The 27,081-nt window shown below is 35.7% G+C and overlaps 1 protein-coding gene across 1 annotated transcript; it reads left to right on the forward strand.

Annotated features, from left to right (window-relative positions):
* The first annotated feature begins 23,708 nt into the window (after nucleotides 1-23,708).
* Nucleotides 23,709-27,081, forward strand: LOC140832879 (chlorophyll a-b binding protein 7, chloroplastic). The gene is made up of 6 exons (XM_073197152.1): nucleotides 23,709-23,919; nucleotides 24,024-24,190; nucleotides 25,070-25,216; nucleotides 25,424-25,556; nucleotides 26,342-26,434; nucleotides 26,652-27,081. The coding sequence occupies exons 1-6, from the start codon at nucleotides 23,806-23,808 to the stop codon at nucleotides 26,958-26,960; spliced, it is 963 nt and encodes a 320-aa protein (XP_073053253.1). The 5' UTR covers nucleotides 23,709-23,805; the 3' UTR covers nucleotides 26,961-27,081.

Genomic DNA, 27,081 nt, shown 5'->3' on the forward strand with positions numbered 1-27,081 from the left:
AGCTCTGCTTTGTACACGCAAAAACCAAACTTATCAAATATTTATTCTTTGTGGCGTTTGTTGATTGTTTTTCACTCGGATTCTCAAATACGAGTTTTTTGAAAGTTCATTTGAGTTCAGTTGTTTATCTTTGTAAATATTTGTTGCTAAGTTTTCGTAGCTTAGAGGTGAATAACACAAACCTTTACTTGTTTCAAAAAGATCAAGACAAGCCAACGTTCTTTATTTCATCGAATCAAGAGCGTGACTTTGTTTTTTAGCGCGTTTCTTTTTCGTGTTTGAAGAATCGCATCAGTAAAGGTAACTCATGGAAACATAGTTATTAATGATATATTATTTGTTGAAAATCTATGTTATAATTTAATTAGTATCAGTCAAGCCTTTGATAATGATTACTCAGTTGAATTTCATAAGAACATATGTTTGATTAAGGACAGTTATTATCAAATCTTGTTAACTAGAATTAGAAATGGTAATACATACACAACTTGTTTTGCCGCTATTAATAATGATAAACAGAGGTTATTGTATAAAATACTGAATCATCTCAATTTTAAATCAACTAATAATCACTACAAGAAAAAAACCCCTTCAATGACGCACCTACGACAACGGTTTTTCACTAAAACCGTTGTCGTATACTTTTAACAACGATTTTAGTGAAAATTGTTGTCGTTGATGCGTTTTTTTAAGCAAAAAACAACGATTTTTAGAAAATTGTTGTCTTTTTGGGGGTTTAAAGACAACGGTTTTTAGCGTTTTTTTAGGGTAAAAACAACGGTTCTATAAACCGATGTCTATTAGCTCATTTTTTTGGACAATCGATAACGGTTTTATATAGCGACTGATTTCAGCAAAAACATCTCCATTTTTAAATTTGCCTCAGTTTTGGCCAAAACTGTCGCTAACTTTAGCGATGGTTTCCAGCAAAACCGTCGCAAATTTTAAATTAGCGACGGTTTAATAAACAATTGTCGCTACTAGCGACGATTTTTGTTTAATCGTCGCTAATCTCTACAGTTTTTGCTTAAATGTCTCTAATTGTGACAAATTAATAAACAACCATGGCTAATAGCGAAGGTTTCTATTAGCGACGGTTTATCAATTTACCGTCGCTAAACCGCCGTAAATTATCTATAAATATCCGAATTTTCGGTCTATTTTCCTCCACAACACTTCACAACACTTAAAATTTTTTCTCTCTTAGACTATTTTAGTTTCGATTTAGGGTAAATTTTTCGTTTCAATTTTTGGTAAATTTTTAAGTTTTAGTTAAGATCATAAATATTGTTATCATAGTCTAACTGTAAGTTTTTTTTTTAGATTTATTAAATTATTAAAAGTAGTTTTATTTATTTTACTGAAAAACGTAGCGACAGACATCATGAAAAACCGTCGCTAAAATTAGCGACGGACTTTATGGCAAAATTTTAGCGACGGATTTTATGGCAAACCGTCGCTAATTTAAGTGAAGGTATAGTAAATCGTCACTAATTAGCGACGTTTTTTAATCATGTCTGTCGCTAAATTTAGCGACGGGTTTTGATAAACCGTCGCAAATAGTAGCTACCAAATCCATTGAACACACTTTCAACAACACCCTCAATTACAACAGTTTAAAAAACTTATGATCTGTTGTTGTTTAGCGTTTTTTGCGTAGTGAATCTGTGTAAATTGAACCTAGCGGATGGCTTACCTAGCATTGAATTTGTTGAAAATCATGTGTGTTCGGCATGTCAGTTAGGTAGGTAAACAAATTTAATCTAGCTGTAAGAATAAAAGTAGCAAATTGGTTAATAGAAAGTTAGAACTATTGTATATGGATTTATTTGATCTTATACCTATAATCAATTTAAGAGGGATGAGATATACAATTATAATTATTGATTATTTTTCTTGATTTACTTGGGTTATATTTTTTAGTGGTAAATATCATATTAGTACTCAAGTGAATAAATTTCTTAGCATACTCAAATTGAAAAATTGCCATCACTAATCAGTATCAGAAGTGATCGAGGTACTGAGTTCACTAACAAAACATTGGATGAGTATTTATCAGAACAGAGAATTCAACATGAGTAGTCAGCAGCAAGAACTCCTCAATAGAATGGATTGGATGAACAAAGAAGCATGACGCTGAAAGAAGCTGCTAGGACAATACCGATCCACGATTAACAAAAGGCTGGTAAAACTCTATTTGAGATATGGAATGAGAGTAAGTAACTTATCTTATTTTCTTGTTTTTTACTGTAAATGTCAGAATCATAATAACGATAAAATTCATATTCTACATTTGATGTCAAATTTATGTTGGCATATTCTTTGGTTATTCAGCAGTCATTAAGGCTTTTCATGTATTTAATAAGAAAACTGTAAGTATTGAACAAATTATTCGTGTTTTTTTTTTTAAGAAACCGAACTGATTGAAGATAAAAATAACCTAACTAACTTGAGCAATAAGATTAAAGAAATTGGTTTAGCATATGACATCAAGATGAAATCAATGTCAGTAAAAAGATTCATCTGTCACTTGAACCAGATATTTCAAATCAGTCAGCTAGCAAAGAAACAAAGAACATGAAAACCAGACTCGTCTTAACCAAGCTGACTTGAACAGACTAATGATATCCAAGCTTATGGAAACCAAGCTCATAGGAATTGAGCCGAGTCAAACCAAACTGATCTTACTCCAAACAATGATAATAGCAATCCACTTGGACCAAATTATAAATGGAGTAATTAAGACTCGTCATCGCTGGTGATCGGTAATAAAGCAAGATTTGTTCACAAACATTTAGGCAATAAGAAGACATGGACTTTGATGAAACTTTTGCATATGTAACCAGATTAAAAGCAATTAGAATTTTCTTGTTTTTGCTGCTTACAAAAACTTCAGAGTGTTTCAGATAGATGTGAAGAGCATCTTTCTAAATGGCATACTTCAATAAGAAATGTATGTGGAACATTCTCCAGGTTTTGTTAATCATACTTTGCTAAATCATGTATTTAAATTAAATAAATCCTTGTATGGATTAAAACAAGCATCGCCAACTTGGAATGACACTTTACCACAATGGATCATAGTTTCTCAATTGGTTCAGTTGACAAGTCATTATTTACATTTGTTAAAGATGATCATATTTTATTAGACCAAATCTATAATGATGGCATTATCTTTGTATCCATTAACTCTAAACTCTGCAAGAAGTTTGCTAAACTGGTGCAAAATGAATTCGAGTGAGCATTATGGGTTAACTGACTTTGTTTCTCGGATTGATTCAAGCAATTGGATACTGGAACTTTTGTTTATCAGACAAAGTTCACCAAAAATTATTAAAGAAATTCGGAATGAAGTCATGCTCAGAAACAGTAACCCCCATTAGCTCATAAGTTAAGCTTGATAAAGATGAAAGAGAAATACCAGTCGAGGTGACATTGTATCGTGGTTTAATAGGTTCTCTTCTGTACCTAACTATCAGTCAAGCTAATATCATGTTTGTAGTTTGTATGTGTGCTCGTTTTTAATCTGATCCAAAACAGCCTCATTATTTAGCTGTCCGGAGAGTTCTTAAATATCTTAAAAGAACACAAAATGTTTGAATTATGGTATTCTAAGGACTCGTTGTTCAATCTAATTGGATATTCATATGCAAATTATAATCTTGACAGGAATAGCACTAACGGATCATGTCAGTTTCTTGTTGATCGACTGATTTCTTGGTTTAGTAAAAAGAAATATCAATTGTCATTTCAACTGCAGAAGTTGAATACCTAGTTGCAGGGAGCTATTGTACCCAACTGTTAAGGATTCAACAACTAAAAGATAATGATATTGATGTCAAAGAGTCACCAATCTTCTGTGATAACGTAAGTGCAATTGTTATCACATACAATCTAATTTTGCACACTCGGACTAAGCATATTGATATTCGTCATAATTTCATCTGAGATAATGTGATAAAGAAGAAAATTCGGTTGGAATATGTCTCAATGGAACAAGAAGCAACCGATGTCTTCACCACACCGCTCAGAGGGAATAAGTTTTCTTATTTTAGAAATATTTTAGGACTTATTGAATGCATGAATTTAGTGGGAATACAGAATCATGAAGCTCTACTGAGAAGATAATTTTCAGTTAGTCTTTGAATTTTACTAACTGAGAGTTAGTTTCAGAATCTAACTGATAAATAGTACCCTCAGTCTAACTAATCTTATCATTTAGTATTGACTTACTTAAATTTTCACTATTAACCATTAAGAGTGACTTGATTATTTCATTTAATTTTTAAAAAACTTTTAAAATATGTACATTGTACTTACAATATTTTTTAAAATGTTCAAAAATTTCAATCGATAGCGTGACACGTGTCGCGCCTGTTTACCTATTCAAAAGTCGCGCATTTTAAATTCTTGAAATCCTTAAGGTTTTTCAGTTTATCTTTGCACTTCATAATCCGTACATACTCTTGTACTTGTTCTCGAACCATTTGCTTCATTCTCACTCAGAAAATTCTCTATTGTTTACCTTCGAGAACTCATTTCAGAAATGACAGCACCAACACTTCTTCCTACGTTGTGAATGCTCTTGCAATCGATTTTGAATCGATTTATTCCATGGAAAATGCTGTAACACTCAAGTCTTCCAGTCGATCGAGTCTTCTGGGCTCTAGATCTTTTTCAGTTCATCTTTGGATATCTATCTGGCTGAGCTAAAAAATTCTTACACCAGAGTAAAGGTTACTGAGGAAATTTCAGTTGCTAACACAACTATTAAACACTTTTAAGTGATCTCAAGCAGATCCTAATTTGCCAAAAAATGGATATACGTGTAAATATATATGAAGTGAAAATTGATTTGCATGTTACAAATGTATCAAATGACAAAATTTGAAAATAAATCATCTTGTATAACAAAGTAATATGGTGAAAGCACTATTATTAATTTTATTCACTTTAGGGAAACTTAAGAATCAACCGAAATAATAAAATAACTCGACATTGTTAAAATAAAAATGCGAAAAAAAAAATCGGTTATTCGACTATTTATGATAAATCAAAGTGAAATCACACATCTTATTTCGTAATTATGTGGTACAACTATAAAACCAAAACTATATTCATTTTTTTTAACAAAAATTATAGAGTAAGTATCTTGTGAGACGGTCTCACGGATCTTTATCTTTGAGACGGATCAACCATACCCATATTCACAATAAACAGTAATACTTGTAGCATAAAATGTAATACTTTTTCATGAATGATCCAAATAGATATCCATCTCACGAAATACGACCCGTAAGACCGTCTCACACAAGTTTTTGCCAAAATTATATTAAAGTTTAACCACACAAAGAATGGGTCTCATGTGAGACCGTCTCACGGATATTAATCGGTGAGACGGGTCAACCCTACCTATATTCACAATAAAAAGTAATAATCTTAGCATAAAAAGTAATATTTATTCGTGGATGACCCAAATAAGAGATCCGTCTCACAAATAAGACCCGTAAGATCGCCTCACACAAGTTTTTGCCACACAAATAATGGGAAAAAACAGGAACGAGTGAAACTAAAACGAACGAGAGGAAGTGGTCAAATAATATGTGAGAATATTTTTTCCCCGGAGAAAAGTCAAATATGACGTCACCTTACACCTCCATCCACCTTCCATTAGAGCTCTTCGCCAACTTTCAAGGTGATAACGCTGTTGAGGTGTAAGGTTTCGCGGAGGAAAAGTCAAATACCAAACCATTGAACCACACGAACAATACGATGTCATCAAATCCTCCTCCTTCTTCCTATGAACATTCCGGCGGCAAGCCGGGCTCAGATGCGCTGGTGAGCACCATGAACTCACCAAATAATACCACTCCCACTGCTACAAACAAATCCAACAATGGCGGTGCTGCAACTCGTGTGTATGGAAATAATGAAGCCACAACCACAAAAAGCACTTCATCGTCGACTCCAGGGCGGCGCTCTGCAGGAGGGGAAGCAAGTCTCCTTCGCTGAACCGATTTTGTCGTCGTCGTCCTCCTATTGTCCGTCACCATCATACTGCTCCTCCTGCTTTTGTGAGTCGATTTTCTAGAATTAGATCTGAATTCCCCCATATTTGTACTATGTGGCCCCTCGATCTTTCTCGTTGCCATCTCCGTATTAATCCACACTGAATGTTCAATTTTACGCATGATAATCACATGTTCTTTTGAGATGGATTGTAATTAACATTTTATGAGTTTGGACGAATTACTGTCCGTCTAATAAAATTATCTTTGTGAGATTGCTTATCAAAAAATTTTGTGAAAAAATAATTTTTTTTTCATGGATCGGCTTGAATAATCACCTTTGTGTACCGAAAAAGTTAAAGAGATCACATAAACAAGTACTTAGTTTTTATACTCAATTTTGTAAACTCGATATCTATTAAGATCATGCATTCGATCAATTAATACAAAATATATATCATTTAATCTCACTACAAAAAAACGGATAACTTAAAAACCGTCGCTATTATAGCGACGGTTTTATTTTACCGTCGCTATATAGCGACGGTTTATAATCAAACCGTCGCATAACAAATTAAGCGACAGTATAATAAATACCATCGTTATAATAGCGACAGTTTAGGAGTAACCGTCGTTACCTTAGCGACGATTTTATATAAACCGTCGCTATATTAACGACAGTTTTTCATAAAACCGTCGCTTATCAAATTCAGCGACGGCTTATTAAAACCGTCGTTATATTAGCGACGGTTAAAATAATGACCGTCGCTAAATCCGTTTTTTTTTCCGCCATTTTTATCCAATAGTGCACCGTATTATTTATTCATCTACCAATCATTTATCTTACATCAATCAAATCATTGAATTGAAATTACAATATTATCTTTAATAAAAAATATTATAAATATTTTATTAATATTTTCAAAAAGACAAAACGATAATATCACATCATATTTAATCGATCAAATCAAAGATTATATTAAATATCATTTTTATTTATTTTATTGTTAAAAAATATTACTTATTTTCATATTATTTATTTCATACTACCAACCAAACGATACCTGTATTCTCCTAGCTCCATCAAGTGTAGCATAGGTAAGCTAATTATTTAAATTTATCAAATCTTTGGTTATGAGAAAGTATGATAATAATAATAATAGTTTCTTTGTTAGTCCACTTTGTGATGAGAATAATTAAATATTGGTTATGAGAAAAGAATAATAGGTTTCTTTGTTGGACCACTTTCTGCTTAGATGATGGTTGTGAACTTGTGGGTTTCTGCGGAGGGTATATCGAAATTTAAATATGTTTCGCCGTCACCGATATTAAAGGAAATAATAATTAATAATATAAATAAATAAATAATATATCTTGGATGAGAGAATAAAAATATAAATAAAAATAACAAATACGAGTTTTTACAATTCTAATCATCGTAGAGTTCAAGTCAAATGCTAAATGAAACATAAACGAATGAATCTATTTTTCGCATCAAATTTGGTCTTAGTAGAGATAGCAAATGGTGGTTATGATATTTTTTTCTTACAGGAGTAGATTTTATTAAAATGCAGATCGTCGTATCCAAGTTTTGTCAATCAAACAAGAATATTTTCAGAAACCCATAAAAAAGTGAAGAAATAGAAAATTTTGCTAGATCCTGTGCGATTTCGTTAGTTGATTTTTCATATGGAAAATCATTGAAACTATCGGACCCTTAAAAGTTGTTTGATTTCCTTAATAGTTGTTTAATTTCAGCCGCACAAGTGCCGCAATATATCCCAAATCCTCATATGTCGATGTGATTTTCTGCATTGCCTATATAAAATCGTTTCACATATCATTTTTGTGAGTTGGATTCCTACCGGATCCACCCATTAAAAGCGGGTCGACCTGTATCATTAAATATAAATTTGTGAAACAGTCTCATAAAACAGTTAATCATATTTTTGTTGAATAAAAATATAATATTTTGTAATTTAAGATATAAAAAATTTACTTGGTCTTTGGTATTGTCATTTTAAATGATAATACTACTATTATCTCACTAAACACAATATTTTTCAAATAAAAATAATACTCTCATACTACATTAAATCATATTTTAAAAAAAACATACATCACACACACACATTATCCACTCAAAATTTTTACCAATTATTACAAAATACTCACAAATATTTTAGATACAAAAGTGTTTGTAATCTAAATATAATTTACTTACAACATAGTTAGTCATAAAATTAGAATCTAAACACAACTACAGTAATATTATTTAATTTTATTTAAAGTTGTGTAAACTCATAAACAATGTGAAAATATATTCTAAATTTTAGATAAATTACTACGTACCAGCAAAATACATGTGGAGCCGTGTTTTAATTTTGTATTGTGGATATTAAAGTTTCGCATTGAAAGGAGAAAATATAGTATTTTCTTATTTCGGTTTTGTCAACTAAAATTTTAAAGTTATTGTGTATTGATTTTTATTTTAATTATTTAATTCTTATATTGTACGAGAACTGACGACATTAAAAAAATATTGTGGATATTAATTAAGTTTAAGATTGTAAGAAGATAAAATATTCTTTCCTCAATTGGTTTTGTCATCTAAATATTCAAATTTTGGTTTGATGAATTAATTTTGAAATTTTTGGCTTCCAGTCTTATTTTTCGGGAGAGCCGACATTAAATTAAAGAAATATTGATATGCGATAGAAATTTATTGATTTTTCTAATGTCAGGTCATCAATGAGACCAAAATAACCTAAAATTAAAAGATAGTATACTAAAATCGAATTTGAATAATTTAATGAACCAAAATATAGATTCGGGGTGGTTACATGAATTTGTAAAAGTCCGGTTTTCGGAAATTTTTTATGGTTCCGGTCCCGTACCGGTCTGGACGCTCCAAACCAGTTTTGCGGTTTGATCGGTTCCATGGTTTTATCCATGGAATCATAACCGATTTAAGACCGATTCCTACCATTTCTCGAATTTTCGGGATTTGTAAAGCATGCCTAAATTTTGAGCAACTCGAGTCATTTGTACATGCGTTAAACTGTTTGAGGAAAGGATATGTTTCAAAACAAACTTATCAAATCTAATTAAGATCAGTAAATTAATTAATTAAAAATTAAGAAAATGTGAAAATAATAATAATAATAATAATAATAATAATAATAATAATAATAATAATAATAATTCATATGGTAAATTAAAATGATTGCAAATTGAGTAAACATTGACATTGTGATGATTATTGTAATAGTTTATTTTGAATACTTATAGGTGTGTTTTAATCAATGCTCCAACTAAGAGGGGATACGTACATAAGTTTTTCTGTAGTCTGTCGGCAATGGTTACACTAGCAGTTGGCACCAATGTTTTGATTGACAATTTTTGGCAAAAGCCTAATGTAATCGGATCTGAATCAGTCCAACGAGTAAAAATTTCCATGAAAATTACATTTATCATGATGTCACCTTCGAAATCACGAAATTCAATTGTTTAGGTTTTCAAAATCACGTTTTTGTCATTTTTGAATCGCCGATAACTTTGCATAGGAAACTCAAAATTCAATTTCGCCTACTGTTCTTTAAACATCACGATGTAGAATTCCTATCTATATCAAATTTCTCGAAAAATCTTGTTCAACACGCATATTATACTACTTGTCAAATTTTAGGGAACTGAAAATTTAATTGTATTACATAATAAAGAAAAGATATGTATCAACTTATATTATTTGGGATGTATCTATCATAGATAAGTTCCCTTAGACTTCTGACTTAAAATGAAAAATTTGACTGGAGGATAATAAATTATTCGAAAACAATATGTGAAAATCTGATATAGTAATTATAAGTTTTGGGATATTCTAATATAGAAGTTATTTTGTGTCAATAAGGAAGGTGGGATGTGATGACTTGGATTTTTAAAGCGCTGGTCATCTCAAGAGCTCGAAACTTTGAAAACGCACGAGACCCGAATGATGGCGACTAACGAACGTGAACCCCTCCCCCCAGCTGAAGAACCCAAAAATTCAGCTCAAGGAAGCTCGTGATGTGATGTCCTAAATGAATCAAATTTTCAGCTGCAGGAGAAGTTAGGAGTTGGACACAATTATGGTGCAAAAATTAGCTCTTTAGTAAACCAACGTGACTCCTCATATTGGATAAACTTTTACCATCATCATAGCTTGTTTGGCCTCAAGAAATCGGTGGAGGACGACCGCCCTTTGATATACTATATTCAGCTCTATAAGTACCCACAAACCCACAAAATCCTCTCCAACCAACCCTTCAAAACTGAGCACTGTAGTACCTGCCGAGCCACGTCATTTCAGCCTAGTTTAGGCAACAATTACGTAACATTCTAAGACTTTATTTAGCTCGTGGATCAAGTCTGAGCACCCACTCGAGTTGTTGTCCAAATCACCTCCAGGTTCTACCCGATTGCTGCAAGGTTTCATCCAAGCTTAGGTCAAGTTCGACCCACACGGTCAACCATTCGAGCAATAAAAGGCTGCCAAAATCGTCCCTCCAAATCGATGTTGTGTAGTAGATAAGTGACATTTTAAGGCATTGTGTTGTCCATTTATCTGCCTGAATTTGGGCCAAGAAATGCCCTAGTCCGAGTCAAGAAATTCAGGTCTAGTTCAAGCCACATAGGGCTGCCGAGTTCAAGTCCTTGAAGATGAGTTTCGTGCAACAGCAAGGCTGGTTAAAAGCGTTACTCTGCCCTTTCATTCGCTCGTGATCAAGCCAAGAAGTGTCCTAAGAAGTCGAGTTGTGTCCAAGCTGCGATCAAGCCATATTTAAGCCATGATAGTTTGATTCTTCGCTATGAAAACCCACATATGCAACTGTAATTTTAGGATTATTATTATTTTTTATTGTACATATTTTAGATGGGAATATTTTGGAACATTTTTGGAAATACAATAATGGTATTAGTATATGCATAAGCATGCGTATTTTCGAAATTTTGGGAATAAGATTTGGAATATTATACTAGGTGCATGGGAAATAAGATAAATTAACCTATGGAAATTCCTAAAAATCAAAGTAGCGCGCAGCTAAATAATCATAATATTGGGGCCAAGATTAAAGCATGGAAATAAACCATCAAACTTTTGCACAAAAATCCTTGACCTAGCCACCATATTTTCGAACCAATGAATGCACGTTCTTATAGAGATAAACGTGCTTTCACATCTTCTTAACCCGAAATGGATGGGGAGAGGAAAGGTTCTTTTTTTTTTTTTGAGGGTACTCTCGGGAACAGATCCAGTGGAGATGGGGTGGGGCCTGTGGCTCAGAGGATTAGAGCACGTGGCCACGAACCACGGTGTCGGGGGTTCGAATCCCTCCTCGCCCACATCCGGCCCAAAAGGGAAGTATCTTTCTCTCTGGATGTAGGAAAATCATGATCGGGATAGCAGACCAAAAGCTATGGAACTTGGGTGTGGGTCTTTGGAATCGCTTTTTCTTTTTATTTATCGTAAATGACGGACTCATAACACATAGTATGCCCCCGGCCCATAGCGTATTCTTTTGTTTTACGCCCCATAACTCTTCTTCAGCCAGGCTTGGGTAGAATAGGCGAGCAAGTACAAGTATTAGTAGCATAACAAAAATGTCTGTCTCGTCATTAATATGTTTGCTCGCGGCAATTGTGAACTCTCGGGATAATCGATGACTGCATCTTTGATGTAGTGCTTCAAAGGGGTAGGAATCAAGGAATAAATTCCACAATTTAGGTAGCTAAATAAATCAATCATGGAATGAATTTGGAAGTCAAAATCGTGGGATTTAAGCCAATTTTGGACATGATTTATGCACCAATCTAGCCTCCTTCCCTCACCTATAAATAGCCCATCACTCCTAGCATTTCTCACACCACATGCAATTTTCAAAAACCATAGCTGCAAATTTTGAAAATTTCAGCAGCATACCCTAGCCAAAACTCTGCTTAAAATCGTCCAAGTTATGCTAGAAAGTGAGCCGAAGTGCCGCCTGAGTAAGAAGCAAAAAGTGATCCAAGCCAAGCAGCCATGCACCCACGTTTTAGCATTCAAAAATCAAGGTAAGTGGCCTTGTTTTAAAGTTTAATATTTGTATTATGCATATGTTCGTTTTCGAAAATTCGGTCGAGTACAAATTCTCCTTTTACTCTTTTTTTGTGTTGGTTGTCATATGGTTTTGGGAACTACGAGGATTCGACTGTATATGGGTGAAAATCCTAATATGATATGTTTATGCCCCTTACACGATGGGATTATAACTGTTATATGGTATCGCTCCCTTAGAGGAGTAAAAATTAGGTATTGATATCATTAAACCATAAAAAGTAGAGAAATCTCAATGTCTGGTCAATGTTATGCATGTGATATGACTCTTGTTGTACATGAATTGTGTTTTGAAATTCTATGGATGTTGTTATGTTGTGCTCAAACGGCTCCCACTTGCTGAGTGACGACTATATCACTCACCCCTTAAAATCTTTTCCAAAATAACCCGTGGAACAGCTCGAGGAAGAGGAGTCGGACCACTTTTGGGGATGGTGATATTTCAATATTTTAGTTTAAGTTTTAGCTTTTAATTCAGTTGTAACGTTTCCGCATTAAATTCTATCGTTTTTCGGTTATTGGGTTGTAATTAAAGATATTGTTGTCTATTTGAAATTATGATATAAATCAGTTTTGGTTTATACTATGTTACGAGGTTGGTTGTTTTCAATTGTGTGATTACTAAACAACATCGATGTCGACTAACCCCGGTCATAGGACGTGACATTCGCACTTACAGTTCAACAAGTTTCTAAACAACAGTAAATGGGCTTATGTATTGTCTTAAATATTTGAGTGTGTTTTAAAAGTAGATCGATATAATATATGTTTGATATGTCTTTGCTTCCTTTGTTTATGTTCGTTCAGTTCTAATAATGTTATATCTTGTCTATCAAGTTTTGAATCTGAAAAGTACTGTTATGATTCAAATTGGATGTGGAATGAAAATTCATAAGTTTTGTTCTGGCCTCGACACAGTGGATATAAAACTGTGTTCTAGCCCCCCACACAGTGTGTATAAAATTGTGTTTCTAGCCTCGCCTATTATAGGAGTAACATTAGGAGGCAGTTCGACTATGGATAATGAGATGAGTTTCAGTGCTCTACCCTGTTCTCATATGATAAGTTAAGTTTTGAAATTTGTCCAATTTATGTATTGAACTTTTAAAACTATGTCTATATGTATAAATCTTGTTATTGTGATAATCAATCGGTTCAACTTGCTGAGTGTTTCCTGAAAATACTCATTCTGCTTACTTCTTTCCCATATAAGACTGAAGAACATGTGAACGATGAAGAACAAGAGACGTCTTGAGGTAGTGATGGAATCCAAAATCTGAAGCACCGTTTAGCTTTAGTATTAGCTTCTGTTGTATTTCACTTCCGCAACTATGAGATGTACTTTTCTGATTTTTTTTTTCTTGTCAATCCAATATTTATGTATGAAAAAGACTTGTTTTGGCTATATGTTTTGCTAAGAAGCTTATTGTTGTCAAACAATGCCGGATACCTATATGTATCGGCCACAGGACATGTCGGTTTTATCTATGGAATTGAAACCAATTTAGGATCGGTTCCGACCGGTTCTCGAATTTTCAGGTCTGTAACCCATTCCATCAATTAATGGAACCGTTAAATTAAAGCATGTCTAATTTGAGTAACTCGATTCATTTGTACATGCATTTAACTGTTTGAGGAAAGGATGTGTTTCAAAACAAACTTATCAAATCTAATTAAGATCAGTAAATTAATTATTTAAAAATTTAGAAAAGATGAAGAAAAAAAATAATTAATTAATTAATATGGTACATTGAAATGCTTGGAAATTGGGTAAACGTTTTAGTCGGCAAGTGACGTTAGATGAGCAATTCAAACCACGAGAGCCACAACACCTCTTCATCCATAAAAGGCCTTGTTCGGGGATGAGGCCGATATTAACTGAGCAGACCAAACATCAATCCATCGAAAATGGGATCAAACCCTCCTCCTTCCTGCAAAAATTTTAGCGGCAAACCGCATACAGATTCACTTGTGAGCAGCTTTAAGTCAGCTACTACTACTCCCTCTCCTACAAACAGTAATGGAGCCGGTGCTGCAACTCGGGTGTATGGAAATAATGAAGCCACAACCGCAAGTGCTTCATCATCTACTCGCGGCGCGGGCCGCTCTGCAGGAGGCGCAGCAAATCTCCTTCGGTGAACTCATTACTAGCCTCTAGCCTGCTCGCTAGCTATATATATATATATATATATATATATATTTTGTGTAAGACGTAAGAATTAAAAAAAAATCTCATGTGGCAAAAATCAGAAAATTCCCGATCCTTCCCGACTTCCGACCCGAGCCCGACCCGAATTTTTCCCGACCCGAACCGCTCAGAATCGGGAAAGGGATCGGGAATATAAGATATACCCGACGGGATTCCCGACCCGACCCGGATATATTAATAAATTTAAATATTTAATTTTATTTGAAAAATAAAATTAAATTCTAATTTTATTTATTGAATTAAAATATATTTTTTTAAATTTAATCTATACATAATATTTATACTTATTTGGGTTATTTTATATATATTTAAGATTTTATTAACTTATATGTATATATTCTTAAATTAGTTAGTCATATTAGTAGTTAGAGAACAAATGGAAAACGAAAAGAAATTAAAAAAAAAATCAAAAATAGTATAGAATGTATATTTGTGCACCTATCATTTGCTTTTAAGATATATGAAAAATATTATTTCGCTTAGGTATATTTTAGTAATTTACTTCAAATACAATCATAATACTAAAATGTTTTAGTAATTTTATATTTATATTAGGTATATTTTATAATAAAAAGCTACATTTGATTTTATCCGTCAAAAAAATAAAACATAAATGAATCTTATTAATTTGATTTGATTAAAAAAATATTAAATTTTATATTTAAAATATATATTTTTATAAATATAAATCTGATAAACTCTAAGTCATATTAAAAAGTGCAAATATTTAAAACATTCTTCAAATTTAATTTCTCATATCTAACAACAATAATGATAAAATTAAATGATGAAAATAAAAAATGAACAGAATGAATGACTCACTCTTGGTCATAATAATGAAAATTCAGTGAGAATACTGCATTATGTGTACACGATTCTTGAGAATCCCACAGTACAAAGCTACATGATTTGCAGGAAATTTCTGAATTTCATTACCGCAACTCTTTCGAATTTCTCTGAATTTTGTCTGTTCATTTCTGTACGACTCACCGTTGATTTTCTTGCTTGAATATCACATCTTTCCCGAATTTCACTCTGTTCTTCTTCTTCGCCTGATCACTTTTCTTGCTCCCTATGAATTCATGAATATGTAGATGAACAGAAAAATCCCTATGAAAAAGAAGTGTTTTCTTGATATGTAGTACCTGAATCAGAAGCTAAACACGATTTGAGAGTCTTCTTTTCAGGACATAAATAAAAAATATTTATCGGGATTTTGTCTCCCTTCCCGACCCGATCCCGAACATTCGGGTCCCGATATTAGTCGGGTACGGGATCAGGAATCTTTTTTTATTCCCAATCCTTATCGGGACGGGGATCGGGTTAGGGGGTTACAGGATGGGTCCCTACCCGATCCCAGCCCTGACTCTTACATGTCAAATTTGTGATCTGAACCATGAAAATTATTTTTTTTTTCTCGAAGTATCGTTTTTCACATCAAAAGTGTCGTTTTTTGTTAGTTGTGTTATGAAAAAATATTGTGTAATATAGGTTCATTTGAAAAATATTACTTTTATATCAAAAATATATTTTTATGCTGATTTAAGCAAAATTATTATTTATTTATGTCAAATGTACAATTTTTCATATTATATATGAACATGACTCATCTCACGAATATATATATATATATATATATATATAGACACAAAATAGCGTTGCAAAAAAAAAATCTATTGATAAACACATTTATAACTGGTTATCATAAAGTGTGAGTTCCACCAATGAAGAGAAATATAATTAATTTAGAGACAAAAAAAAAGGCAAAATATTGATGAATTTTTTATGATTTTATTTGGGATTCTGGTTACGTGAGTAAGAAGTATAGATTTATTCCATGTAATGATCCATGCCACCGAGTGCTTGAGGTTGAATTACTCATTGAGCCTCCTATGCAAAATAGTTCCATTTTCTCCACTCCAAGGTTAAATTAGTCATTTGCTTCCTTCTGGCGTCCTATCGCTATAATGCATTTTTTAATTTTCCTAGTCGATACTTGCAAAAAACAAAAAAACAAAAAAATTAATAAAAGGGATAGAAAAATAATATAAGAGCATAAACTAGTTGCTTATGCGGAGAACATTTTAAAACCGACATCATAAGAGAACAAATTATTTATAAATTTGAGATACATAATAAATTGAAAGACAAATAATGTAATTAGTTTTAACTTAAATTATTGAAAAACTTGAGTTCAATGTTGAACAAAAACATATAATGACAAATTGAAAGACATATAACGTAATTAGGGATGTCAATGGGTCCGGGTTTTACCCAGACCCGCAATAGACCCGCGTGTATCTAGATGGGTCATGGGGTGGGTCTTGGGTCCAATTTTTCAGACCCGTCCGGATATGGGGTGGGTCATGAGTTCTATAATATCCGTCTCATACCCGCCCCATATATGTAGATATAAATATTTTCAGGTTTAGTTTTATTAATTTTCATTTTTTTAGTATCTCACCTCAACCATAACAATTTTAGTTATTCATATTTCAACTGTTGCATTTGAATATGCTTTTAGAAATAGTGGAAGAATAGTTGGTCTTCATCTTAGTAGACTTAAATATTGCATACTCACTGATTTTATATTGATCTGTTTAAATTATGTTATGACTTATTTTTGGAGATGTCAAGATTTTTTTGGAGAGCTAGCAACTCTTTTTTTATATAATTTTTTATGTCGGGAAAATACTTTGTATGTTATTATTAAGTGTGGTCGAAACATGAATTAATTTTCCACAATGTTATATTTAGAGGCTTGTCTGTTTTATAATTTAGTCATGTGAGAAGAAATATAACTTTTTTATTTTAAAAATATTCGGGTCTCACGGGTCTCTCTCACTTGTCTATCCGGCCCTGTTTCGTATTCGAGGTGGGGTGGGTTCGAAGAATATTTAACCGGGGTGGGGCGGGTAATGGCTCAAAGTTTTTTTCATGAGGAGGGTCTTGGGTTTAGCCAAACCCGTCTCATACCCGCCCCATTGACATCTCTAAACGTAAATATTTTTAACTTAAATTATTGTAAATTTTGAGTTAAAAACCTGAACAAAACATGTAATACTTCGCATAATCGTTATGATCTTCATCATCATCACCATCATATTCATTTTGCTCTTCTTCGTCTAACTAGTGACATGAACATGATTAAATTTATCGATAAAATCATCGTCATCGTCATCTTACTGATCTTCTTTCTTCTATGCACTGGACAATTATCTTACTTTTCTCCTACTTTCATCGTCATAGTCATAGTCATCGTCACCACTATCATCTTCATAGCAATGGCACGAACATTATAATAATCATCCTCGTCATCATCACCATTATATAGGTTAAATGACACACAAAAAATAATTTTAAGAATAATCTCCATGTCCGATTTTGTAAAAGAAAAAAATTGTCTCGGACTTCTCCATTTCATAGTGGACAAAAACTTGTGTGAGACGGTCTCACGGGTCGTATTTTGTGATACGGATCTCTATTTGGTTTATCCATGAAAAAATGTATTATTTTTTATGCTAAGAGTATTATTTTTTATTGTGAATATGGGTAGGGTTGACCCGTTTCACAGATTAAGATAAATGAGATAGATATGTGAGATGGTCTCACATAAAACTCACTCTTCATAGTGTGACCCACTTTTTTTTTTGATGGTAAAGACTTGTAATATCATTAAGAATTAGTCATGTCCTTAGTTACAAGGTCTACCAACCAAATAGGAAAATTCCCAAGCTCCCAAACAAATGGGATAGGAGAAGAAATAGCAAAAAAAGCAATAGAGTGTGCCACTACATTAGCCGATCGTCGTACGTGATTGACTCGAATCCCATGGTAGGAAGTCAATAGTTTACGAACTTCTCGCGCTATAACGCTTGTGTAGCTTAAGTCTTCATCTAAGGCGGTGACTGCTTGCACCGCCAGTAAAGAATCTGAAGTGATTTCTTGAATTACAATTGAGTGTTCCTTTGCCTGTCTCAATCCCTCTCTCATTGCTTCGATTTCCGCATAAACCACCGAAGGGGGTTTCTTCAATTGATGTCCAAAAGCTATTAGAATCTGCCCTTCGTGGTTCCGAATTACTCCACCCACTGAGTACCTATTTGTATTTTCATTGTACGCTGCATCCGTTTCCAGTCTTAGTTGGTTCATCTCCGGATTTCTCCATCTTTTATGGACACCATGGTTGCTATGTGGTGGTTCAACATTGATGGCTGTGCGTGCTTCTCTATATTCATTCAGCATGTGCGTACTCCAAACTGTGCTGATAGGGGTAAAATTTCGATCTTCATTGTGTAGGAGCTTCTGTCTTTCAAACCAAACAGCCCAAGTATGTACCGCAAAGTACTCAAAATCCTGTCGATTGAGTTGCTCTTTCATCCACAAAAAGATATCCACAATATCAGAACTTAGAGCTTTTTTCAAAAGTGTTTTGAATATGGTTCCATTCCAGCCTTCTTTAGTTCGCGGGCACCAGAAGAGAGCATGCTCGGTTGTATCCCTCCCATAGTTGCATAGCCGACAGTTGCCACGAACTGGCACATGGTGATCCGAGAGATTTACTTCTGTTGGGATTATATTATGTAGTGTTCGCCACCAGAAAATTCGAATTTTCGGAGGTATTGATAGGGCCCATAAGAATTTCCACCAACTTCTCGAATGCATCTCAGAACAGTTTGGTGGGGGTTCATAGCATCCAATTTCCGTCTTATACCCATCCCGAACCGAGTAGCATCCTTTCGGATCTTGCCTCCAGTATCTCACATCTTCTGTCTGCTCTCCTGCTAGAGGGATGTTCAAGACTTCTTCAGCAATATAGGAAGGGAAGATTTGGCGAATCACTGTTTCATTCCAAGAACCTTGTTGGATTAGCTTGTTGACAGTCTTGAAATGTTCCTGGTCACTGAGATCGTGCAGAGAGTGATGAACTCCAGGGATCCAGGTGTCACTAAAAGTCTGTATCTTCTCGCCATTTCCAACTCGCCAACTGATGCCTTTGGTTAGCAGATTCCTACTCCAGATCATTGATCTCCATATGAAGGATGGGTTATTCCCAATAGTGGCGCTCATGATATCTTGATGCTTGAAGTATCTGGCTTTTAATACACGCGCCACCAGTGATTCCGGGTTAGTCATTATTCTTCAGATATGTTTTGCTAAGAGAGCTTTGTTGAACGCTTCAAGTTGCCGGAAGCCCAATCCCCCCGAGCTTTTTGGCTTGCATAGGAAGTGCCAGGTTTTCCAGTGCATTTTCTTCCTCCCTTTCTCATTTCCCCACCAAAAATTAGAACACTCCATTTCAATTGCTTCTAGGATGGATTTTGGTATGCGGAAGCATGACATGGCGTAGGAAGGAATCGCTTGGAGGACTGATTTGATTAATACTTCTTTGCCTCCATGTGAGTAGACTTTACTCCCCCATCCTTGTAGTCTGGCCACAATTCGCTCAATGAGATATCGGAATTGCATCTTTTTTTGTCGAATAGAAAATGTTGGGAGGCCCAAGTACAGTTCATGCCCTTGTACCACCCTGATTGAAAGCATCCTTTTGATTCTGTCAACTACATCCTCAGCTGTGTTGGGGCTAAATGATAATGCGGACTTGTCAAAATTAATCACTTGTCCTGATGCCTTTTCATATAAGGCTAAACATCGACAAAGTCCGACGCAATTTTCCACAGTAGCTTTGAAGAATACTAGGCTGTCGTCTGCGAAGAATAGATGAGATATAGACGGGCAGGAATTTGCGATCTTAACACCAGAAAACATATTACGAGCCTCATAATAAAGGAGCATCGAAGAGAGTCCCTGAGCACAGAGGACAAATAAGTAAGGGGAGAGCGGGTCTCCTTGTCGCACACCTCTCTTTGGGATTACTGTTTCATTAAGTTCACCATTGATAGCAAAAGAATACTTAACTGTTCGCACGCATCTCATCACCTTTTCAATCCAGCTGGTAGAGAAGCCCAATTTTCCCATGATTTTCTCAAGAAAATTCCATTCCACACGATCATATGCTTTGCTCATGTCTAGCTTCAGTGTCGCATAGTTCTGTTTTCCCCCTTTCCGGCTTCGAATCCAATGCAGCGTTTCGTATCCCAGGATGATATTATCTGTAATTAGCCGACCTGGTACAAAAGCACTCTGGAATTCATTGATTACTTTCTTGAGTATTGGTCTTAGCCTGTTAGTCAATGTTCGTGCTACGATTTTGTAACAGACATTACACAAACTAATCGGTCTGAAATCTTTAACAGTCATTGGTGTTTTGATTTTTGGGATGAGAGTAACCACTGTCTCATTCCAGCCTTCAATCGGTTCACCTTCATTTAACACTCCAAGTACTGCCCTTGTGACTTCGACCTCAATCTCGTTCCAATACTTTTGGAAGAAGAATGCTGACATACCGTCCGGCCCAGGAGTTTTGTCTGGGTGTTGATCAAACAAGGCTCTCTTGACTTCCTCGGCAGTAAAAGGCCCATCCAAGATGGCTCGCATGTTAGCATCAACCTTCGGCTCCAAACATTCTAGGATACTATTGGAATCTGAGTCCGATGGATTGGAAGAGGTGAATAACTCAGAGAAGTAGTTTACAATCAACTCAGACATGCTTCTTTTGTCGCTACACCAGTCTCCGTGAGAAGACATCAGCCCACTTATTCGATTTTTGGCTCTTCGTTCAGATGCAGACGCATGGAAGAATTTAGTATTTCGATCCCCATGTGTTAGCCAATTGACTCTGCTGCGTTGTTTCCAGTAGAGCTCTTGTTTAGTCTCAAGGGCTTCGATGTTGTTTTCCAGAAACTGAATTTGGTTCGCCTCCTCATACCATCTGTCATGCGTTCGAAGTCTGTTAAGCTCCTCTCTTTTTTGCTTGATTTGTTTGGGTATGTTTCGAAATCTAAGTCCAGCCCACCTCTTAAGTTGGCTCTTGCAGTTCATGATTCGATCTGCTAGTGGCAATAAGTTGTCCGCTTTGCACCATCCTTTAATCACTATTTCCCGACAATCCTGTTCAGTAGCCCAGTGGGGTTCAAATCTGAATATGTGCCCATGATGAGGTGTTTGCGGGGTTGTCCTCCCAAGATCAATAAGGACTGGTCGGTGGTCCGAATGAAAGAATTCCAAAGTTTGTGCTCTAGCTGCTGGGTAGAGGAGTCTCCACTCAAAAGTTCCCACGTAACGATCTAGCCGTTCAAAGATGAGTTCCTCATTCGCTCTCCGATTAACCCACGTGAAGAATTCGCCAGATGCATGTAGGTCTTGAAGATTGCATTCATGTAGGATATTACGGAAGGCCCGGGTTTGATGAAGCGGTCTGTGGTTCCCCCCGGTTTTCTCCCCATCAAAGCAAATTTCATTGAAGTCTCCTCCTAGCATCCATGGATACTCTTTAAGTTCTGGCATATTACATAGTCGTCTTAGCAGTTCCCATGAGAGATGTCTGAGACTATGGTCCGGATGTCCATAGAAACCAGTGAATCTCCACTTCTTTCCTAGATGCATAATCACACAGTCAATATGTCCCCCTGTATAAGATTGAATAGAGACTTCAAACGGGTCCTTCCAAAGTAGGATGAGGCCTCCGCTTCTGCCCGAACAGTTGACAACAAATAAACCATCGTAGCCGAGAATTGTTTTCCAATTTGTGCATTGTTGTTCCCTCACTTTCGTTTCAGAAAGGAATATGAGGGTTGGGCTCTTTTCGGCGATAAGCCGTCTCAGTTCTCGGAATGCCCTTTGGTTCCCAAGCCCCCGGGCATTCCAAACTACGCAACTCATTGGGATCGGCGGGGTTGTTTGGCAACAACCACCGCCGCATCAGATGTGTTCATGGTATCCCTCTCTTCATCAAAGCCTCTTTTCTGAGAGAACTTGTTGTCGCCCTGATACTTGTGCATATTGTCTTCTACTGTGTTAATTTGAGAAGGTATTGTTTGGTCCCAAGGCTCCATTTGAATTCCTTTCTCTCTTGCTCTCCTCTTCCATCGTTTTTGTTCAGCATGGCCATTTCGAGTGGGTAAATTCAAACTCTGTTTCTGGAATTCCTCTGATATGATGACTGCCTTGCTTTTGTCATTAGTGTTTGTGCTTTCGTTCACTAGCTTCAGATTATCAGTTGGTATTAGCATGGGGGAGGGATTTTCCTTAATGCTGTCAGGGTTCTCATGCAAACCCATAGCCCCAGTGGTTTCTTTAGCCGCCTCTAGATACGTCCCCTTCGCATGTTCTGCCAGAGAATTGGGTTTAGACTTGGTTCTTGTAGCTCCCACAGAGTCATTGTCTCCTGAACTGTGTGGCTCATTCGAGTCGCTATCTGCTTCACTAGTCGTTCTCCCCTTGCTCCATTTATTTGAAGAGTTCTCTTTGTAATTTCTTACTCCACCTTTAGGTGAAGCTCTAAGCCACTCCCCATAATTGGGTTTGCCTTTTTCCGCTAAAGTCTTCTCACAATCACGGAACGAATGCCCAATAATTCCACAATTATAACAGAAATCCGACAGGCGTTCGTAGGATAAGATCGCTATTACCTCTTCTGTGTCGTGGTTAGTGGAGATCCGAATATGTTTTATTAATGGCTTGGTGACGTCCAAACGTACACGTATTCGAGCGAAACGACCCATAGCAAAGCCGTTAGCCCTTGTGTCCACTTCTTCAGTCACTCCCACTTTGTTACCTACTTGAGTCAGGGACGAATTCTGCATGAGGACCAAGGGTAGGTTGTAGCATTGGACCCAAATGGATATTTCATCGAATTTCATCTTACTTGGGGTCTGCGTTCCTTTTGGTTCTCTGAAGATGACAAGGTTTCTGAATATGTTCCATGGTCCGCCGAACAATGCTCGTTTTCTGTCTTGCAAGGATTTGAAGTCCATTAGGAATAAGTTGTCTCCAACTGCTCCAATTTCAATGTGTTTGGTTGCCTGTAGTATGCGAGGCATCTGATTTACAAAAGCCTCGCGATTGATTGCCTTGTTTGAGAATACCTTAGCCACCAAGCACTGTTCTAGTCTCTTTTCCCCGATCTGCAGGATTTCATCTTCAATGACTAGATTTTGATCTTCCCGTTGTGTTGTCGATAATTGCAATTCTGTAACCAACCTCGTGACTTCATCAGGATCCATAGTATGTTTGCTATCGTATGTGTATTGAATTTCTGTTGTATGCGAATCAAACCAAATCAAAACCTACACCAGGGTAGGGATGATGCTCTCATTAGGGTTGCTGCCGAGAGCCCTAGGAGAGAATTTTCCGTCAATAGTTGTGTGTGACCCACTTTTTTAAGTAAAAACAAAAACACACACACGTGTTATTTTTTAATAATTTCCCCACACTAATTTATGTGTGCTAATTTTATTATGAATCAAATGCCGAATAATTAGGGACCTCAAATGGGAAAAGATAAAAGAAAATAAACGTGGCACTTCGAGAAACGACAGCCTCCATTCATGTGAATGGCCGTCTCCTTTATTCCGACATCGTCCACCACACTCCTCCGCCGTCCTCCGCCGCGGCTCCGTTCGGAAAATCATGTACCCTTTTCGCGCATTAAAGCATCATGGCAGGAGGTGCATACATCTCTGTGAATATAAGCAAGATTAAGTAACTGGTTTTAGAAATTTTTATTTTTTTTGGGATAGTTTAATCAATCATTTATATATTACTGTTAAAGGTTGCTGGCGTTATGGTTTTCTCGGCGATTCCATTCACAGCTGTGAAAGCGATTGCCAACAGTCCTCTCGGGGAGGCACTCCACAGGCAGATGGAGCAGAAGAAGAAGCTTTATGTAGAAAATTCTTCCAAGTTTAAGGCACTTGCGGAAAAGGCAAGAGAGGATAGGTAATCCAAGTCCTTACAACTCTCGATTTCTGTAATAGTTGTTTTTTTTTTCTTTTTATGATTGATTTTCTACAACAAACTTGTGTATTGAGATCAAATTAATTAAATCCGTAGATCTGTCGGGTGGATTGATGATTTGCTTGTAGCGAGCTTGGACTTGCTAATTTTCAGTCTTGTTTCATCTTCTCTAAAGATTTATGTACAATAGGTATAGGGAGTGAAGCCATTTCCATTTAAAAGATATGAGCCTGGAAGCCTAATGCATATTGGATTTGTTTTTATGCTTAAAGCCATTTGGCAACAAAGATGGGGATGTGGAGTCTCAAACTAAGCTCTCTGTTCGATCTTCAAAATTTATGTTCTTTGGAAGGAGATGGTTGTTTTTGCAACCATTATGGTGAGCGGAACACTGAGTTCCTTAAGTTCAACATAAATAATGCCATGGGCAACGGGATTTCATATAATGGAACAGTTGGTTCTTGGACCAATTTACAGGAAACATATTTATGCGGAAAGATCTTAAAGGTAGTAAAAGGGAAACTTCAGCTTTATTTCATCTCCTGGTCCAGGACAACGCCCTGTAGCCTGGTGGCCTGTGGCTGATTGAATTGACATGCAAAATGTATCATGAGTAATCAGTTTGTTAGTATTAAGAATGCCAGTGTTTGCATTCACATGAATTTAGTGTCTGTGATATTAAGAGAACAACAATTCTGAATTAGCTAAATTGTTGTTGGCTTGCATATCAATGGAACAGCTTAATTTCATTTGGAATATCAACTACCTGTAGTTACTAAACATGTTCAATAAGATATCTTTCATTGGCCTTAGCCAAGTCAGCTAGCTCATTTTCTGAAAACTGAATCTCTAATTTTCCAGTGTGTGGTATGGTGACGATCGTCCTCGCTGGCTCGGTCCCATATCATATGAGTATCCTGCCCATCTCACTGGTGAACTACCTGGGGACTATGGTTTTGATATTGCAGGTTTGAGCCAGGATCCTGTGGCCTTGCAGAAATATTTCAAGTGAGTGCTCTGCATGTATAAGTATTTTGTGATCGATAACAATATCCTTTTGATTGACAAAAAAGGTACATTGTAAACATCCCTTTTCCTTGGGATCAACAAATAATTTCCCACTCCAAAACTTTGATCATTTATTAGAACGATGATCAGCCTCTTCAAACAAGTTTCTACTGTCACTCATTTATGAAAGTCGCCATATTTTTGCAGTTTTGAGGTACTCCATGCTAGGTGGGCTATGCTTGCTGCCCTTGGTGTTATCATTCCAGAAATATTGGACCTTTTAGGAGCGTTCCAATTTGTTGAACCTGTTTGGTGGCGAGTGGGCTATTCGAAGCTTAAGGTTATTGTCTGCTTCTAGTTAGAGATTCAGTAGGCAAGTGTAGATCCTCTTTCACTCTAAGTACAAGAATTATTTCTGTGGCTGAAAGGTTATTTTAATGTTTCAAAGAAGTCTTTATCTAAATATGAAGAAGTTTTGACCATACACTCTCTCTTTAATCGCGGGTTGCCTCACATTGTCCTTCCTTTCATGTATTCATTGGCCGACTTGATCGTTTGACCTGCTCGAACTGGAACTTCTCTATGTCTCAAACATATAACTCCTGCAAACAAAAGAACTACCTTGAAGGCACATATACAAGCTTGGAGCCAGTGTGAGAACTACATGTTTGTGTCATGGGGTCATAAAATTTTCCTTAAATTTGAACAAATAAAGATTATTTATGGTTTCTCTTGAGCATTAAAAATACATTTAAACAATTTTTTTTACAGATATTAGATTATATAATGTTATGCACACTAACTTGTGATTTCATGATCTCTTGTAAAGTAGCAAAAAAAATTTAAATAGATCTTTTTGAGGTGATCTCACTTATCTTTATTCGTGAGACGGGTCAACTCTATCCGTATTTATAATAAAAACTAATATTTTTTATGGGTGATCCAAATAGAATATTCGTCACACAAAATTTTATGTGATACAGTCTCACAGTAGTTTTTGTGTGTTTATTTATTATATTAAGTAAACCAGTTCTTGAAACAAATAGTAAAGCCTTAAATTCTCTCAACCATACGGGCCCTTGAGCTTTTTGTGCAACTTTTTCATTCCTTTTAATCTTTCACCAGGGTGATACACTAGACTACCTCGGCATCCCAGGTCTTCATGTCGCTGGAAGTCAAGGAGTGGTCATCATCGCGATCTGTCAAGCCCTTCTAATGGTAAATTGTTCTTCTCCACTACAATCGAAACTGATTTTATACCTTGGACTTGAGGATTCATAATTCCCCATTGTTGTGTGAAACTCTAGAAATTTGAACCTACATGGCACTTTTTGTATTGGATAGGATGTGTAGCAGTTACCAACCCACAAGGTTCATGATAGAAATTGAAGGACAAATTGTTTTCTTATTGCATCTTTTTTCCTCTTGGCTACAGGTTGGACCAGAATATGCACGATATTGTGGTATTGAGGCTCTTGAGCCTTTGGGAATTTATTTGCCTGGAGACATTAATTATCCCGGAGGCATATTATTCGACCCCTTGAATCTTTCTAAGGATCCATTTGCTTTCGAGGACCTGAAGGTGAAAGAGATCAAGAATGGACGCTTAGCTATGGTTGCCTGGTTAGGTTTTTATGCTCAGGCAGCTGTGACAGGTAAAGGTCCTGTACAGAATCTTCTTGATCACATCTCAGATCCCTTCCAGAATAACTTGATTTCAACTCTGAAATCTCTTGTGACATAAACATAAATGAGAAGTGTAAATTCTATATGTAAATCTTTAATATCCGAAACTCAGATTCCACACATGTTACTATAACTTTTGTAGGTTGATCTCGAACACCTATTATTGGGAAGGCCCCTTT

The sequence above is a fragment of the Primulina eburnea genome, chromosome 5 (genome assembly GCF_022965805.1).
Source record: "Primulina eburnea isolate SZY01 chromosome 5, ASM2296580v1, whole genome shotgun sequence".
Classification (NCBI taxonomy): domain Eukaryota; kingdom Viridiplantae; phylum Streptophyta; class Magnoliopsida; order Lamiales; family Gesneriaceae; genus Primulina; species Primulina eburnea.

What these genes read in the sequence shown, in the direction of transcription:
- LOC140832879 (XM_073197152.1), top strand. Translation starts at nt 23,806, where the DNA reads ATGGCCGTCTCCTTTATTCCGACATCGTCCACCACACTCCTCCGCCGT. An exon ending in GAAAAGGCAAGAGAGGATAG is followed by an intron (nt 24,191 to 25,069) that starts GTAATCCAAGTC and finishes CTAATTTTCCAG; the next exon opens with TGTGTGGTATGGTGACGATC. An exon ending in TGGGCTATTCGAAGCTTAAG is followed by an intron (nt 25,557 to 26,341) that starts GTTATTGTCTGC and finishes ATCTTTCACCAG; the next exon opens with GGTGATACACTAGACTACCT.